The 20,106-nt window shown below is 29.8% G+C and overlaps 1 protein-coding gene across 1 annotated transcript in view; it reads right to left on the bottom strand.

Annotated features, from left to right (window-relative positions):
- The window catches only part of Tsp26A (Tetraspanin 26A), a 45,252-nt gene that overhangs the window by 10,793 nt on the left and 14,353 nt on the right, over positions 1–20,106 (bottom strand). The window contains exons 5-7 of the mRNA XM_017906475.1: positions 8,733–8,861; positions 8,462–8,512; positions 6,675–6,785 (exon numbers count right to left, since the gene is read on the bottom strand). Coding sequence (XP_017761964.1) covers positions 6,675–6,785; positions 8,462–8,512; positions 8,733–8,861 — 291 coding nt within the window. The remainder of the gene's footprint in view (positions 1–6,674; positions 6,786–8,461; positions 8,513–8,732; positions 8,862–20,106) is intronic.

Consider the following 20,106-nt stretch of genomic DNA (forward strand, 5'->3'; position numbering starts at 1 on the left):
ATTCCTAGGAAAAATATTAGATACCCTGTTTGGTTGAAATGTAACGCTGGTTCTTGTTTCTTTGCAATTTAACCGAGCATCACTGTATTTGGAAAATTTTAACGAGCGCGTGTACAAAATCAGGACCTGTACTGCTAGAATGCTTTCGTGAGCGTTTATATATATACACTAAAGTATGTAAACACTTACGCTTGCTAAATTCAAGAAGTACAATATGTATGTTAAACTAAAGTATTTGAAACGACATGGCATATGCATGTAGAACGAAAGAAGTTTCAAAATTACATGGGTAAAAGTAGACAATAATTTAACGATGTATATCATATCCATTATACATTTACTAAAAATACAAATCGCGAGGGCATGAGTGTACTCAATTGAAAATCTTCTTAAGGTTGTTATAAACAGAAAAGACCGAATCAACGATATATTGAAATTTTTTTTTATAATCTCGTCATACATGTTTGTAATAAATATACAGTAAGTATAGGTAGCCCTCCTACAACACGGTATTCGATAACACGGTTTTACTATAACACGACTCATCAATTGCGGAAACCCTCCCTACAACACGGCATCCTATAACACGGTTTCGCTCTAACACGATAAGAAAATTGCAAAAACCTTTGCACAACACTATACCTCTACATAAGCAGTGACGACAAAGAAATATATTAAATTAAGGTTTCGTTAAATTAAAATAATATTTTTGCTTTTCTTTTATTTTGTGTTGTACATACGTTTATATTTTTAATAAAAATTAAGTTGTTTATGTAGAATTAAAAAAAATTTGTTTTTAGTACGTTTTCGAAACGTAACCTCCCTTTTTGTACTGGCTCTGGATCTCATATAACACGGTTTCACACAACACGGAATTTTCTAGGAACTTATCTACCGTGTTATAGGAAGGTTACCTGTACTACGTTTATCATTAAATTGTTAAGTTAAAGTTTATACAAAGAATTGATCATGTAGAAAATAAATAATTTGACGAACACAATTCAATTTCTATAGTCTAGAGATATAATGACTTCTATTGGAATTACAGTCGAGTTGTTAATTTCTGATATGACCAGTTGGATCGTTTATCGAGTTCTGTTCAACTTGGTGACAATATGAGTTCTAATTTTTATAATGTAAAAGAATCCTGTTCCTTTTACATACTCCTTTTAATATAATCTTAAAGGATCGTGTCCCTTTTGGTAATACTGTAAGCTGATCTTCTAATTGCGTGACACGCCCGGACATGAGGAAAGTTCCTATACTTAAACCCGTGAGAAACGTCGCGAAAAATTATCTTACCTTAGAAAAACCTTAACCACTTATAGTGGACCACCAAGATCGCGATACGATGTTACCAGTAATTGACAAGACTGTACCACTGAGATTGGTGTAACTGAAAAATATCGTCTCAACTTTTACGATCGCATTACAGTCAGCATAAGTTGTCTTGAAACACATACAACTCTTAATCCGTTAAGTGACTTCTCTTAAGAACAGCTTTGTCTTTTCGCCACTTTGTCGTAGACTGTACATGAATCTTTAACGTAAATTATTTTCTAATTTTACTAATATGATCTCGAACTTTCCATCTCGATAATATATGTTTCTTTTCCTATTTTTCAAATTCAAAGTCACGCGAAAATTATGGCATTATATGTTACTAGATAAATCTCGCTTTCAGCTATTTGTGCTAATAACAATCCACGTTTACAATATACATCTATATACATCTGAATCTGTCTAAAAAAAAATCGACTTGAAACCTTGGAAAGATTTATTTTAATTCTATTTATTTGTCTCTTAAAACAAAACAATATTGTTGTTTAACCCTCGCCTAGCCGACACTGGGTCATAAATGACCCAAAATTTGAGCGTAACGAAGGAATGACAATGTCTATACGCCCTATTCTTATCACTATAACGAAAATAACTGACTGCGTGGAGAATTCAAACGTCTCCAGCTAGCAGTACATTCGGTGTAATACCAAAAAGAACCGATCGGTCAAATATGTCTTATAAATTTTATAAATTTTCACAATTTTCACAAATACAGTATGAAATGTGCCAAATATTCACAATTTATATATAAAAAAAGCATGCAATAAAAACATAATAACGTTGTATATACCCGGTGCACATAGGTAAAAAATATATTTATAAAATTTTATATTTTTTAAACAAACTACCTTCCTCTCCACGTTGAAAATATTATTAAGTAATATCCTGCACCAAAAAGTTTGGTACAAAGCAAGTATAGTGAAAATTTGGATATAAGTCAAAAGTGACCCGGTGTTGGTACACCGTGCCACTTATTTACGGTCGGCTATTCGAGGGTTAACCATTTTCATATTATCAAAAGCTAATAAGATATTCAGCCTATATGTATACAATAATGACCAAAATACTTTACTTCAACTTGTATATTTCACTTCTTAAAGACAGTAAATGTAAACCTTCAAATACTTTCATGTACGTATGTATATGAGAAAAATTGAAGTATTTAGCGAGCAGGCAGTTGCTCCAGTTTTCTTTTCTTATATATAAGAGTAGTTTTTCACGAAAAGATAGTAGTCGACACGTCAATTGCAAATTTTTACAAGCTTGAAAAATTCACCAAAGTTGAATCTTGGACAGTAATATCTCCTTTTTCGAACATTTGGCAAACATCCTTCTGCGAAAGTAATACTAGCAGCACTTGTCAAAATTTAACAGATATGAATTTATAGCTGACATTACACGAGATAACGAGACAGCTGCGCCAGAAATATTTATTCGCTCACCGCTCGCATGTCGCTTACGTTTCTTCAGATTTTTATTGTGTTCGTCGAGCAAGGAAATGTAATTTCCCAAATGTCACGATTATACAGCAACTTCGCCATAATTTATTGTGTTGATTATCTGACAGAGGAAACTTATATTACGTCGCGTGTTCAGTTTATAGGAATGGTCCATTTATCATACAACATGGAGCGTGGATGCTTCAGCGATATTTCTACTTCTGTGATATTATACGTTGCCTAACTCGATTTAAAAAAAAGCTGCATGCATTAATTAACTTGTACATCGAATAATAAGATACTATCATGAGAAATTGCGTATGTAATTTTAAATGCATATATATGTTCAATTTGTTTACGTCTTTTTGATGTGTATAACCCATTGATTATTGTAACTACATCAAATAAGAAAAATTGCAATTCTAAAATTAATTTATGCTAGATCTTTTTCTTAAAGTTCTACACGATATCTGTATAATGTTTATAATAATTTGTTGTCCTTTAATTTATAGATATTAAAATAAATACAGATAATTATATGCATTTTTCCTTAAAAATACTCATTTCTGATGTTCCACTTTCTTCGTTCCTTCATTTCCTTTATATTTATAACTTAATACTTAATAACTTTACAATCAATTTATGATAAAACTGTTTTAGAGTCTTACATAGTATATTATGTTTACGATAAGTTTACGATATTTTTCCTTAATTTATTAATACTAAAATAATTAACAGTGATTTTACCCATCTGTGTGTCAGAAGATACTGATTTTTGATGCTCTACTTTTTTGATGTAGCATGTCATATAATCACTTTTTTATCATTTTTTTTCTTGCACTGTGAAAGGTATTCTGTTACTTTTACTTCCTTGAAACGTTGAGGAAAACGTAAAAAGAGATAGACCAGTGAGAAACCAAACAAACAATAATAGCTGGCTTATTGCCTCTGACAATGTGAATAATTAACACGTAGGGAAGTGTAAAACGAAATGTGCTGCTCTTTAGAAATCCGTAATATTCAAATGTAAATACCTCGAGATCGAATAATTGAAACAATATAGTTTATAAAGTAGCTGAATATATTTTTTCACGCTCTATAAGAATATGAAAGAAAGAAATATATAGCATTCCATTGAAACAAATTTTTATCAAGAAAAGATCTTTGTAGAAGAAATTACTCTCGTGGTTAAATGTATCTCTTGAAACAGTGCAACTTTGACCTGATAAATTTTATATGATTGTATTTATTTATAATATTTAGATGATTTCTTTTAATTGCAATATCTTGTATAACGTACACAAGAAAATATTTACGTATGAAGTTGATAAACTAGCATGATTTATATTTGCTACTGAAATTTCAAATTCCAAGTTATACTTACCGTCCTAAAGTTAAACGCATATAAATTATAAATATAGAATACACGTTTTACCAATTCTCCTACGTACTTACTTGCTTTTAGGTAGCCAGATGTTTAGTATACTTATTGAACACATACTGATCATACATATCATTGCAATAGCGTCTGTATATCATTAAACAATGTGCTTGAAGCAAATTAATTAAGAAAGGTGAATAAATAATCGAACATATTTAAAACATAGTTATATAAAACATTTTACATTTACATGCAACACCATGTTTGCAATTCGTTATTTTAACTAAAGAATACATTGTTAAAAGAAGTTTAAACTTTCTCATAATACTGTCCAAAGACACGTACAACATAATTCTTGAATATTTTTGCAGATACTTTAAATTGCACATTTCCAGGTAAATTGATGTTCATATAAATTAAACTAATTTGATATCGATCGATCAACCTGATATTTTCTGCACTTGTTTTCACCCTGATTCCTATTTTTCCACTTTTGTAGATATAATAGTAATAAATGGATTAAAGTATTATATTAATATTACATTGCATTTATTGCCTCATATGAAAATAAAATAATATACTTCTCAAGAAAGAATGAAACAATAAAGAAAATTTAATCTATATCTCAATATATCCACGTTATCATAAGTGTTGTTATACTATATAATCATATTAATAATACTAATAATACCAGTTAATATTTTCGTTTATTCACAATAGTCAATAAATTAGTTTGTAACCCATAATAATATATATAATTTATAATTTATAACTTTTAGATATGTATATATAAATATATTTTATTATAAATAATATTTATTGATAGTATTTCAAATATTCTGTTTATGTTCGTTATATTATGATATTTAACAATTCAAATTACATTAAAAAGTAATAATTTATGCCTGCCTGAAATTATTTTTTACAATTTAAGAAAATTTTATAAAATTGCATTTTATTTAAATGTAAATACAATACATACGTACAATCGTATTATCGTTCGCTACGCATTAAAAGTCGTTTCGTTCAAATAAATCCTTGATTACTATTATATATATATAAATCATTGCACGCGTTTTCCTTTTACTTTCTATTTAAATCTACATTCAAATCCTTTCATACAAAATATACTTCTGTACTGAAAGTACTAGATAACATTAAATATATTATATTGTATCATTATATTGCAGTAAGTAACAATAAATAATTATTAACAGAACTTGCATTTATAACAATAGCAATAGTAATTGCACTAGTAATAGTAAGTGACCGTGAATAAAAATTAACTAGAGAAAAGAAATTAAAATAAAGACATGTTAATATTAACTAGTTGCAGTTAAAATTTCAATACTTCTAATTAACAACACATTTAATGTTAATTAATTACTCTAATAAATATATAATTTGCATTTTGTAATAATAATTACGACATTTTTTATTTAAAAGCAACATAAACATCAACGAATAACTATTAATAATAATAAAGGAAGTGTTTAATGTTGTAATATAATTTTCATATTGTATAATAACATAAGCACAGTTCGTAAAAGCAGTTATTTGTTTGACTTCATAGTAATAACTTTTATATTTCTTTTCAATTTTCATGTAATTTTTCAATAAATTGAATAATAAGTTTTGTAATAATTTACTTAACTTGTTCTATTATAGGAAATATTTTCCACATTTAAGTTCACTATTCTTTTCTACGTTTTATTATCTACATTTTATAGCATATGATATTGTAACGTTTTGTAACATTTCAGAAATATTGTTACATCTAATAAAAATAACAAATTATGACTCGTAAGATATGATGTTAGATATTTCATTTGCAACTGAATTTTAATGCTATATGCTATATATTATTTCGTGCTTTATTATACAGCCATAATAATTTTGTCTTAACGTAAGAAGTATGATTAACGAATTTGTGAAGTATAAATTTTCTGGTATCAAGAAATATTAAATACTAACAATAAGTTATTAATATTTAATGAAACAATAAATATTAATCAAATGGAAGAATATTTGAAATACTTTTTTAATTGCGAAGATACTTGTAGTTAGTGGTAAAATAGTGTTAGTAACAGATTAGGCGAAATTATAAAAGACTATGATTAAGGTTAGTATTTTATTACCATTTGCAGATAAATATACAAGTATTGCTTAAAAAAATACACATTCAAATTTTGAAAGAAATACCATAACTTTTAATAATAACTTCCAAAGTAAAAATTGAATTATGCGTTGTAATTTCTATAAAATTCTGTGAAACATATTTATTGTTTTGAAACATAGTAACAAAATTCATCTCCTCGTCAAATCATATTATGATTTTCAATTAGGTACTTGCATTACACTTACAAAGATATACCAATATAACAGGATGGAAACAATAGACGTCGATCGATGTCAAAGTAACCACTGAAGTTACATAAAGAAATTTATTGTACAGAGAGAAAGTTTGAACCTTCATTTATTATGATTAATGACACGTTTCAATATTAATATACCTGTAAAACCATAGTGCTGACAACAGTACCAGCGACAGGTACGAGATTCAATTCTAGCCATTCTTCGCCTGCTCTTAGACAGCCTCTCTCGTATATACTCCTCTCCCCAGTCTGCATTTACCAGGGGTAAACAGAATAATTGAAAAAAACAGCTAAAAAGTTTTTGCCTCGAAGATTTTGGATTACGTTGTCGTGCCTGCGGCATACTGATACCGTGTGCAAACGTCGATACTTTGCTTTTACCTTGATCACTATGTAATCATTTTAAGCATCAATGGCTGTTTTATCCCTTCTACCTTTCTCTTTAGACCAAGGTTTCTCAAACTCTGTTGCTTTATGACCCCTATTTTCCGTTATATTTCTTATAAATTTTAATTTACAAAACATACGCATAGATATCTGTGTTGTATTTCTATTTATTTCTATAAATCAATTTATAAGCACTCGGTATGAACATTTTCATGCAGTTATAAAAATTCGATGTCGAACATCATGAGTGGTCATATTGTCTCCATTGAGAAACCCTGCTTCAGACGAAACAATTCTTGTATGACGTTTATGAAAATACTTTCATTTCTTAGAGAAATAAATTCGTTGCTAATCACGTTGAACTGAAGGAAACTTAAAACTTCATCGTATAATAAACATAATAAATATGCAGTAACTTAACAAACTTATGTTGTTTGATAAATTTATACTTCGAAATTATTATATAATATAATGTAATATTATAAAATTTTTTGAATTATATCAGTCTATTTAGTCGAAACGTTAGGATTTTAGGACTTTTTATTACATTTAACTGTTATGAAAAATATCTATTTATAAAAAAGTTTGGGAAGTTAATAAACTATATTTGAATAGTATAAAATTAAAAACTGAATGTTAAAAATGGTACACATCAGGATGGATTTCGAAAATACTATGTTTTTGTAAACAAGAAACGGGGGTTCAAAACCGTTTTGCAATCGAAGAGAACGAACGAAATTGATTGAACAATCGACGTAGCACTTGATAGAAAACAGTTCATAAATACTTATATAAGACAGAGAGCACATTGACTCACGAATAAATAAAGAAATAAATAAACAAGGATTGAACACGAATAAATAAGAATCGCACAGGGAAACTACTTTAAAAGTTTCTCTAATAGCTTTAGTAGATGTATATTCGTTAAACCTTTAAGTTCCTTAATTCATTAGTACTGATGTTGTTACTTCTGAGCAGATAATAAAAAAGTATCAGTAACTTAAAAGTTGTTATCATTCTTCACGATTTTTTATTAATTAAATTGGACTCCATTTTAGTTTCAAGCTTCTTTTACCTTGGCAGCTTCCTATTTTAGATCTTATTAAGAAACTTCCCGCTTTAATACTTCTACCCCCTATACGAGCCTCTGACAAAACCTGACTGCCATCTTTAAAGATAAGAATTAAGCTCTCGGCACTTAATCCAAAACGAAAACGAGGGGATGAAAGTGTAAAGAATAGCATGGACGTTAAAGGATTTCGTTCATATTTTAATCAGTATACCTTATTCAAACTTATTAGAAACAGAAATTCACAAAATATAATTAATGAAAAGCATTATTTTAGAAAGAAGGAAGAAATAAGGAGTTATTTAAAGTATTAGTATAAGTAATCGAAAGTATGGTAAGTATAGTAAAGTGAAGAAGAAACGACGAATCAATGTAAATACAAGTTTCAAGAAAGACCACCTTGCAAACACGACAAGTAAAATTAGTAGGCTAGTGTTAAATTTAATATCGAAATGAAAAAATTACTTACGTAACTAGGCTTTCTAACATCATAGCCGCACTGTTTATTTTTGATAATTTCCTGAAAACATTGAAGAATATGATTGAAGGATAATGTAAGATAATATTACAAGATGTAAACTTAAATACGCAATAAAATTTGGTAGTATTATAAAAAAATTCTGCACTGCAATTCGCATGCAATTAATTCTCGAATTTTCAAAAAGACGAACTCAAGTTATATCGTATTAAAACAGAAGTGGAAAAATGAAGAATACATTTATATGAAGTAGAAAAATTACATTTGGCTTTCGTTTACAACAGCTAAAAGGCACGCCGCATGCTTCCCTCGAGCCAATGTCGCTCGATGAACAATTGAAATAATTGTTGCGATCCCAGTCTTTAGGACCCTCGATGCCGCAACACTGTAACTGTGAAATCGATAAAATTATATTGTCGAATTTTCATTCAAATCAATTTTCGTGCAAGTGAAAAATGTATTTGTAAAAAGGAAAAAAAGAGAAAAAGAAACGCATAATGTTTTCGCGCTATATTTACTAATAGCATATACCCGATATAAACTATTTTTACTTCTGTTTGTAATAATTTCGTTCAAATGTTTAATTAAAAACGTCGTTAAGTGAGTCTAACGTTAAGTAAAAAATAAGTATTCTTAACGACCTCTAATGTCTATATTTAAGAATATTTTCACTGTTTCTATACAAAAATTCGAAGTCTTAGAAAGTTTTCGAGGCATCGACAATATTAGCCTGCATTATTTAAAAATGGTATACGCTGATCAAAGTAATGTACAACTTCAGCTCGCTATCCGCAATTGCACTTGTAGTGAAAGCTGTGGAAATGATTTCAAATGTGCTCATTAATAGTTTCATAACCACGACAGAACTGGTGCGATATTAAATACGTGACTTTATAGTGAGAAAAAATATTACGATGATTTCGTTAGGGAAAAGCAAAGGATCACGATGAATCAGGTGCAGTGAAGAAAGAATAAAGACGAAAGAAATAGGAATTTTGTAAAAAACGAAGTTAATATTAAAAAGAAATAGAGAAAATAAAAAAAATGAAAATGAAAAATAACATAAGTGTGAATTTGAGAGGACTGGGTTAAATGCTTATTCTTCTTAGAAACTCGAGACATATTATTCATGCTTCAAACATTTTTATTTTTATTTTTTATCAGTTTAATAAGTCTTTTCATATCACTTAGTTAAACTACCAAGGAAATCCACGTTGATATTCACAATACATGGTATTTTGTAAGAAATTTTATCCTGATTTGAGTAAAGCTTTGCTCCAATTAACATTGTAAGTAACAAATTTTCATTAATAATGTTATTTCAATAAAGTTATATTTAAATGAATTGAATTTAAAAAACATTAAAATAATTACTTTTCAAACATGTTAATTCTACCGTAAATACGTATTTCATTTGAGTATGGAAATCTGTTACATACATATGTACATGTATACTGCACATAAACGTGTCCTTTTGTACACATACCAATCCTATTCTGTACAAAAGAGCATATCGAATTAATCCATTCCTCTATTTTTAATTTCTATTTTCATTCGAATCGATGACTAAATTACAAAAGTGCTTTTGTATGTATATTGTATAGTTAACTCGCTATACGTATACCATATGTCGACTTAATTTTGTACGACTGTTTCCTTTCTTTCTTTTTTCACTGTAACTATTATATTTATTCGCCAAGATTTCTGACTTTTAGGTATTCTTTTGCTTAGTTTTGAAAATGTCTTGTTGACTTCTTCGCAATTATCTTTCCGAGTTGCTGTCCTGTATTTTTAATAATTTTGTGTTCCCTTCCATTACGCCCTCGGCGCGTTAATTTCGTAAAAGGGGAATAAAGTTACTCTGCTATAGGGTAAACGGTGTGGTTTAGCCAACCCTAGACCCTTTACAGAGTTCGACCAGTTCACTCCAGTAGTAAAGGGACCGGTCCTAGATTGCGTGACCCCGTGAAGACTACAAAGTTTATGACAGGATAATTTAGTATTGAGGTGTGTGGAATTGAAAAACGCGATAACACGAAAATACATTCTGAGAAACGTAATGAACAAACACTAAGTCAACCCTGAATATTGCCACCTATTTAATAGATGGTAGAAATATTATCGAAATTTCTCAGAAATAGCGATTCTGACTATTACGAAATAGTTATGAATTATTTTATGTTCTATTAGTCATATTATGAAATCAAACTTATTTACAGTTATTTAGATACATTCATATCATATCTTTGGATATTTTCAAAACTTATTAACAATATTTATTAGTCATTAGAAATACTTGAAAAATTAGATCAATCAAATTATTTTTGTTAACATACTGGACAAGTATTTTTTCATGCACAACCAATATCAAGAGAAATGACTATTTTACCAGAGCAATGTTATACTTTAGGCAGTGAAAAATTAAGTAGTTTATTTAATTTACGTATTTCAATCTCTATACATCGGGGCTGATTCCTTGAATAAATATCTAGCAATTTATCTCACAATCAATATCAATTCCCTCTGACCTCTCTTACGTACATAGTATAGAGATCCGTTATATGTATACTGTATAGAGCTAGAAAAATGATCGAAGAAGGAACAGAAGTCTGATTGATCATAGTGGAATAGTTCCTCTGATACAATCATAAAGAAATACCACATGAATTTTTGTTATTGATCGAAAGTATCACCATTTATAAGTCGGATGAAATAGCATTGCACGAAAAAGAGAGCAAACGGGATATATTGGCACTAAAAGAGACAAAGGTATAACAGCGACATAAAACATTGGTATAGATACAGATTCAGAATGTTAACCATTATACGATAAGATATAAGAGACGACATACAGTAGATTCGAATGATATAGCGAAGTCGTAAATTACTGTATTCAGCGACAATCTCGATTGATGCTGAAATGGGAACGTTGTCGATACACTAGACCTTCTGCAGTTTGTAACTGTAAATATTTAACAGAAAGAATAAAATGAAAAGAAATTGTTTCAATTTTAAATTACAATTAGTTCATTATAACAAATTGACTGTCGAATGAATTTTACATAACTTGTCCATAACGATAGAGTACGTGTTTTACTTTATAACAACACATTGTAATATACGAAAATAATATGTCTACAGTTTCAAATAACATTACAGGTAGATTTCGAACGGAAATTGATCGTATTATTTGGATACTTGGAATACAAAAATAGATTAGAATTTAGAAAGGGAATATATAATATATGCAACAAACATTTTTGAATGTACCTTTTCAGTATTCGGTTTTATTATTATGGTATAAGCTTGTTTATTGTTTTTCAGAGTACATATTTCAAGCTCGTATTTACTGAAGTTTTGCTAACATTAATCGCGACCTGACATAATTTTATAATTTCTAGTCATTCGAATATCGCACTATTTGAACTCATATTAATCGAGATTTATCTGCGTTTAAATATATTTTATGATAGAGTAATTTATTTCATTGCAATGACAATATATAGAAAATTTTGCGAATATTATCAGTTATTTAAATTAAAGTGATCGATCTAAATAAGGCCACCTAAATATCTTTTCCAACTGTAGGGATACAAACAAAATATTTTGTTTAAATGCTTCGAAAGAACTATTATGCTGTAAAAAAAATTTGTTTTTAACATCATTTTTTCGAAATTTATGATCACCGATATTCGTTTTGTATATAATCGTATAATTTTTTTAATTGCATAGTGTAGTTGATGTAAAAATACATTCAAATTCGTACATTACGTGACTTTGAAATGATCATCGAGTTCGAAAAATAAAGGAAACGACAAATTTTTGTCTATCTGAATTAGAGAGACGGAGAAGACGTGCGGGAATTAAGTATAAATAAACATGTTTATCATTTAGCTTACTATTATATCAATGTATATTAGCGAGAAACCAAAAGTAAAAATTTTAAAAATAAAATCAAGCACGGAAAGAAGAACGTGGTGTCTTTGCGTGCCTTTTTGCGTACTGTTTCGGCAATCATCCTCTTAGCTGTGTACAGTATATATGTATTAAATATAGTATAAATCGACATTGCGAATGTATGAGTAACAATGAATTATAATTTTTACGATATAAAGTTGTAATGTCGGTATATGAAGTATTTCTCATTAATCACTTGTAAGTGCAAGGGAATACGTTCAAAATAGCGACGCGGTGGTGGTGTTGCAAGGATGGAGATTGAATCAACATAGAGTACAGAGAATTGATGCATCAGTTTCACTACTGACAGGATTGCTACAATTGTGGCGGCAAACCGACGTTTCCATTGAAACTTGGTAAACTGCCGATGCTATTGATTGACAAACCGTTGATTAACAAACTCTATGATTGAATGCATAACTGCTTGCATTCCACGAAAATCTATTTGGTGTTCTATGCCATGACTGATAGGCAAATAATAAAATGGAACTTCGAAGTTATGTGATTTAACTAATTTCTAATGAAAGGTATTAATGTTTGAAACTATAAATGACAGTACGTACAGTACGAAAATTCGAATTTATGACATGCGGCACTTCTGCCACGAATGCATAAGTAACAATAATAGATATAATAACGGGTAATAATAGACAATAATAAATAGATAAGTATGTTCCTATTTCAATAAAAATTAATATTAATTTTACAGTGTAGTAACATAATAATTTTATCAAAAACAAATGCAAGTTTTCAATAATTGCAAATACAAAAGGTCGGAAATCAAACATTTTAATTAGTTTATTAATTTTAGTATTAAGTAGCATCATATAATTTTTCTCATTCAGAATTGGTGATCATAAATTCAACAATGGTTTAGTAGTTCTAATAAGTATTAAGACTAAGATTGCTAAACTTTTACCTGACTTAAGGGAGCAGAACAGTTTCAAATTTTGAAAAAATCGATATTTCTTTTTTCTCTTAAATTGTAATCTGAAATCTTAATACGAAAGGTCCCAATCTTTAAAACAAATTATTTTTGGATGTAAGGAAGTCAAAACCGATTCACGATCTTGTGAGTCGTAACGCATCGGCACATCTATAACTTGATGTGGCAGTCTATGTATCAGCATGGAACCGATTCTACAGATAGTAATATCAGAAAAGTCGAGAAGTCGACATCATATATATTTTTGGTTTACTTTGGCTGGATTGACCTAAAATTCAAACGAAGTTTTGATAATATTATTTAGCGTTTAGCTTCAAAACAAGGTTAATTTAGCGTCATTACAAACGCGAAAATTGCTGTTTATATTGCTGCTAGTATTTTCAATAAAGGCTTTTTCAGTGTCCTATGAAATATGAGTACTATGAATTTAATCATGTGACCAATAGCTGCTGCACTGTGTGTCATACTGGACGAAAAAGTAATTAAAGTACCTAATAAATGACCGTTTAAAAACTCTAAAAATGGTTGAATCGGCCATAGAAACAGTCTATGTGTGAAATAGTAGGGACTGATTAGTGAATAATTAAGGATACGTCTGAAAAATTACATTTCGAATCTTTAAAAGCGTTTTTCTCGAAACTATGTTTCTAAAAACGGTGTGCAAGATATTTTGTATATATCTTTATTATAACATTTATTAGCCATTGATGACCGATTTTTTAAAATTGTTAACAATCTCAAAAGTTATTAACAAAAGAAAACAATATTTTTCGCAAAAATTTGGTAGATCAAATATAAATAGCTGCCATTTTGTTAATTCTCAAAAAAATTAAAATATTCGAAAGTCAATGCCTAGAGTATATGTTATAGCTTCAAGCCTATTTTAATTTTTTGTGTCACTAACTATATTTGGCTGCAATCCTGAACACCGGAAGGCCATATTGAAAATAATTACTTTAGAATGATGACGACACAAAGCGAAATAAAGGACATTTTTTGAAAATTTAATGTTGTTTCACATAGTTCATAATATGTTGAAACAAGTCACAAAAGCTCATATTAATCAAGCGATTACTCTTTCTCCGGTGTTTTTTTAAATCGTTAATTTTTGAGCGCATCAAATTGTCCTGCCCCTTTAAGGAATTATACAGGGGAAGGACGAGTAGACTCATACTTGTTAAATTTTTTGTAATAAAATAATAAAACTGTTAATCCGTGAAATGTCGTTTTCGGTACTCCGTTCATCCCTTTGTTTAGGACAAGACTATATCTAAATGTGAAGGTTCTGAAATTTTACATGTACGAGTGTTGCGGCCCTAGGACCGCAATGTCCCAGGTCAAGTGGAGGACTGTTTTATGACCTTATTGTCAGCGTCCCTTGATTTCTATACACTCATTATCACCTAAGCCACCACTTGAGTAAACCGTAAGAAGCAACAATATATCACCCTTAAGACGACGGGCATGGGGACCCAGATTGTTTAAACAACCACCACCACCGAAAGACGCTGGAGCTAGGATACATCCCCAATATTAGTCGGAACCAATCAGACCACAGGGGAAGCTTATAAAACCACCGACAGAACAGTCACGATGAGAGTTCTACTAAAATACAGTCCACTTAATACTTCGAATCTAGACACAACCTTCCTCAATGAACCGTCCGTCACTAATCGTCGCCAACTAAGATCGACCTAGTGACGATATACAAAACCAATGTAAAACCACAAGCATTATATTCATTAATGCCTTTTAGATGGTCTGTATGTATGAGTAAGCGAGTTCCGATGACCAATTAGGCTTCGTGAGCGAAGAGCACGTAGCGGCCATAACCGGAATCTTAATAGAAGCGGCGATCCGCTTGATTTTCGCGACGAATTGAGAAAGAAGAACCACCGTTAAAAGGGTAGATCGAGAAGCGAACGAGAGTAGTATGAGATCAGAAACGAGAACTGTGTATTAGAAACGGAAGAATATTGTATCCATCAAAGTAAGGTGTAGAATTGGCTACCAAGAAGTAAAGTTATTTTACCCAGTCATCTTCTCTCCTTCCCTTACAATGTCAAGTTTCATTTAGTGCATCCAAATTTTTATATTATATTTCTTTAAATTTAATTCGTATATATATATATTTGTCATATCCATTTCTGTTTCCGTTCTGCATTTTTCATTATCTTTCTCCTTAATGATTTCTTATTGAAATATCTATGGTATTTATAACATTTGTGTACGAATTTGAAATATTTTAATTTTGACTTCCGAGGTAATTCTTTATTAGTTCATCACTAATTTCTGCAGAAAAATTTTTCTACTATCCTGAACCATTAAATTCTGAACCATTACAATTTGAATTATTTAATATATATACGTAATTTTAATATACGTACCAATTTCCATTGCAACTTGTATTTATTATATCTTTCATATAACATTGGTAAGTTTTAAATACCAAGTTTAAAGATCTTCAACGATTTTTTGATGGTTAATGTATGTATGTTTTACTAAAATCATTCTATTTGAATATCTCTTTCGTTTCTAATGGTATGGGAATATATTCCGGAAATAATTTAAATCAGAAGCTTTGAAGATATAATATGATTCTTTTTCCAATATCTCCCATTTTAAATTCTTGTATCTTATTTTCTTTACTGTTTGACATCGGGATCACAATTATTACACAATTATAAGTAAACATTCATTATTATTTTGCAAATATTTTTAAAAATGTAACAAAAATTTATTTATTATAATTCGCTACTTCGCATTTCATAACTACTTATAGCATACTTATTCGTAAGTAAACTGTATGATATCGTATTTAATTAAAGCATCTTTCTTCGAAATTGCGTTCAAACAAATTTCATTACAAAGTATTTTTCTTCACGGAACATGAATTAAAATTTTCATAAAAATAAGCTCTGAACGGTGAAGTAGAATCATCACGGATTTCAGAGTCGGTAAACAGGAACGTTCATAGAATTCATAGCATTTCAAACGCGTCAAATAAAAATGATATATTCATAAAACCAACAAAAACGTAGTTTGAACATCTGTAATTTACTTTAAAACGATGATGAAAATTATTTTAATCCCTTTTGGAGGAATATGGCCAATAATTTTGGAGGTATCATGGCTTTTATTACCTATAGACGCATCGAAAACTAATCCACAATCTAAATCTTCCCTATTTCAGTTGCTGTATTACGAATGTATTGAAACTATCCGCTTTCTGCTGCAAACTTTTAATGTAAAATAGGTAAATTCCCAAATTGATTAACAAATCCTAAAATTCTAAGATGATTTACAATACATATACAGGAAATACACAAATAAACATATTTAATCTATATATAGGGTGTACAAAATAAAGGGATCCAAACTGTTTTTTCCGAATCTGATAAAAACATCAACATCATTTCTATCTTAAACTGAATGGTTCATTTGGACCAATCTTTTAGTGTATAATAGATAATTTTAAAAGGTCAGTACTAAGAAAAAAGGGGAGCCCAACATTTTTTTAAATGAAAATTGATATTAATTTTTTGTATTCTAATAACTGTCATCAAATTAAGTAGCATTTGATTAAACCATTTCTTCTACCTGTAAAATTTTTATTTATAAATTTTTACTTGTAGAGTATTTAGAGTAATTTTAGAGTAATTTTTACATGTAGAGTATTTTTGGTTTCAAGGTTCGTGACTGTAAATGTGAAAGCCGAATGAGTACGTGGGAATGCTTGGGCCGTTTTTTTAAAATGAGGGACAATAAACAGCAACCTAGAGTTCCGGCTTAAGCGTTCAGGCCGATATTCGGAATGCATGCGGAAGGACTAATGACCACGTGCAAGGATTGTATGAACGGAATATCAATGACAGTGTCGAGTACCAGCGATGAGTGAAAGTGTAGGAATACGTTCGAGTGCCTAAAGTGGCCCACCGAGGATGAAGTTGTGTGAAAAAGGGAGTCTGGCGAAGGGAGCCTGAGGACAAAAGAAAACGGAATGCAAGGGTTTAAATAAGAGTGCAAGGACGCGGAAAAGGCACAGTGTCTTCACCCATTTGCATCATGGCTCTACTTAGGGTGCCGTGTTCAGGCATCAGCGACGTTCAACTGACGACTAGCCCGTATCACCGCGCGCGTATCAGCACATACTTATAATGGCAGTTAAAAGGATTTTCACGACAAAAGTAAAACTTGTTAAGAATATAATTAACCGATCTAGATGAGATGCTCACAAAAGGGATCAAACGTGATCTGTGGCATTTGAAGGATATTCAGCAACTGGTAATGGAATAAGTCAGCTCGCGGATTATTCCGCGCGCGGTGATAAGCGACTGTCGTAGCTCGCGGAATATTCCGCGCTTGGATGCAAATGGGTTAAAGTCAGAGAGTAAGGATCAGAGAGTGTCAGAGTATGTCAGAGTGTTTTAAAGTCAATAATAGAGTTTTAGAGAGATAACCGAGAGTTATTAGCGAGTAGAATAAGTTTTAGTTTAAAATAAATCATTTTTATATTTACGTGACTGCTTATTCTGTTGCCTATCTAACATTCCTACATAATTAATCGTAGAATAGCCGTAGTGGTAGTCATGGAAGAGTCGTAACGAATACGTCAGTTTCGAGTTAGCCGGGGCGAAACGTCAAAATCGAGGAGTAGCCGTACACCCCAAAGAAATTCGCGTGTGCGCAATTTTGCATGTACGTGTACAATAAACATAGTCTAGTTAGTGACACACTGATTGCAGTTTTGATCAAAACTCACCACCAACCTCACCACCTTGATCTCTACATATACATATATGTATAACGTGATTTATAGTATTCAAGGTTATTTAAAGGTCATAATATTATTTAAACGGATGAACACGTTTTATTGCCAGCTTCAATTAATAATAAAAATATGCTGTTCCATTTAAAAAAAATCGTTAACGGTCTTGAAATTTTGACTTAAATGACATTGAGAGAAAAATTTTGTTCGACTATTATATTCGCTCCACAGAACTGTGTAAATTTTTAATATATATTCTTTTTGTATCATCGGAAATAACAGATATTATATCTTGTTAAGACAAAAAGAAACACCTCGTACAAATACATATGTACATATATAATTAAAATGTATAGACATCTAAATTAATATCAAACATCACACGAATCATGTTACAAAGATCTAGCATTTTTGTTAGTTTAGTTGATATGGGATATTTATTTCTTTTTAAATGAAGCTCTGATTTAACTGATTTCCATAGCAGATCTGCTTTTATTAAACCGACTAGAAATTGTCGAAAATGTGTAAGAAACTTTCACCATACGAAATTGAAATTTGTATTGCAGCAAATAGATTTTCCATCTTTCTTTCCATTGTTATTTTAAATCACATTTTTTTCCTTTTTTTGTTAATAAATATAGTTATGTATCAGATATCAAAGATATATTACACAATTATACGAATATAAAATAGTTTGGGTAAAAATTGTATGTACTTTGTATGGATTTCAATTCAATTTTTATTCCACGCACAGGTGTACTTTTATTCTGGGCACATAAAAATTCACTTATATAAAAAAGTAAAAACAATTTGTATGGAAATAGTAATATGCATAGATAACATCTTTGTTACATTTAGTGACATAAAAAGAAATTATTTATGTGAAAATGTTTACGGTGGGAAATGTATTATTGAGACAAAATATATAACACGACTCGATTACTTGTAATTATTATTTACATATTATGTATATATGTTAAATCTAATTTTAATTACAGCTGATCTATCAATTTTTATTAAAATAATAAGTAAATGTGAAAAGGAATTAATATTTCTTAAGATAAATTATCTGAATACTTAAAAAAGCACATTGGCCATCACTTATAATAATTAGTTTTTTAATTTCTTTGATGTTTAATGATATTATTCAATGTTTTTGATAATTATTTAATTATTTAAACGAGTAAGACTAAGTGTAAAATTTCTAATGCCATTTCATTAATAATTTTTAATGCTAAGAACTGAATACCAAACGAATCAAAGTAACTGAAAACATACAAGTACTATTGGCAAAATTAATACTTACTTTTACTGAAATAAAAACACAACTGCATGTGACTACCTTCATGGTACGTTATCTGTAAATATTGTACAGATTTTGTCTAAAATTTTGTTCATATTTTTTAAATTGTATTAAACTATACAGATACTGGCAATTGTGATAGTTTGGCAGTAAATCTGCTGGTAAATCATATAAATCTTTCATCTATTAAACCCAACGGGTACTTGAGAGCTTAATGCTCAGAGTTGCTAAACTTTCGAAAGTTGTACAAAGGGAAACACATTTCGATTGTGCTTTTGAAATGGAACAAGGCAATTAACATGGATCACTAGCTTCGAACGACCATTGGCTAGCAGTTTAGAATTATCATTCAATAAAGATGTTATGTAGTATTATACAATTATTTGATAAATAGTATACACAGAAAATTATGTTTCGTTATCATTTAAAATGTCTTACTTTATTTTGACACAGATATGTAGACACGGTATGTAACATAATCCGCATATAAGTATGGTATAAACATATGTAATATAATATACCTAACAACTGAGATTATAAAACACTCTGCAGGTAAATTTGGTAAATAATCTTCATATTAACCCTTTGCAGTCGGCGATTTTTTGTTACAGAAAAATAGTAATTCGAAGAGCTTTTGTCATGAAATGGGCGATATTTTTAAA

The sequence above is a fragment of the Eufriesea mexicana genome, unplaced genomic scaffold, assembly GCF_001483705.2.
Source record: "Eufriesea mexicana isolate 0111107269 unplaced genomic scaffold, ASM148370v2 scaffold4744748593, whole genome shotgun sequence".
Taxonomy (NCBI): Eukaryota; Metazoa; Arthropoda; class Insecta; order Hymenoptera; family Apidae; genus Eufriesea; species Eufriesea mexicana.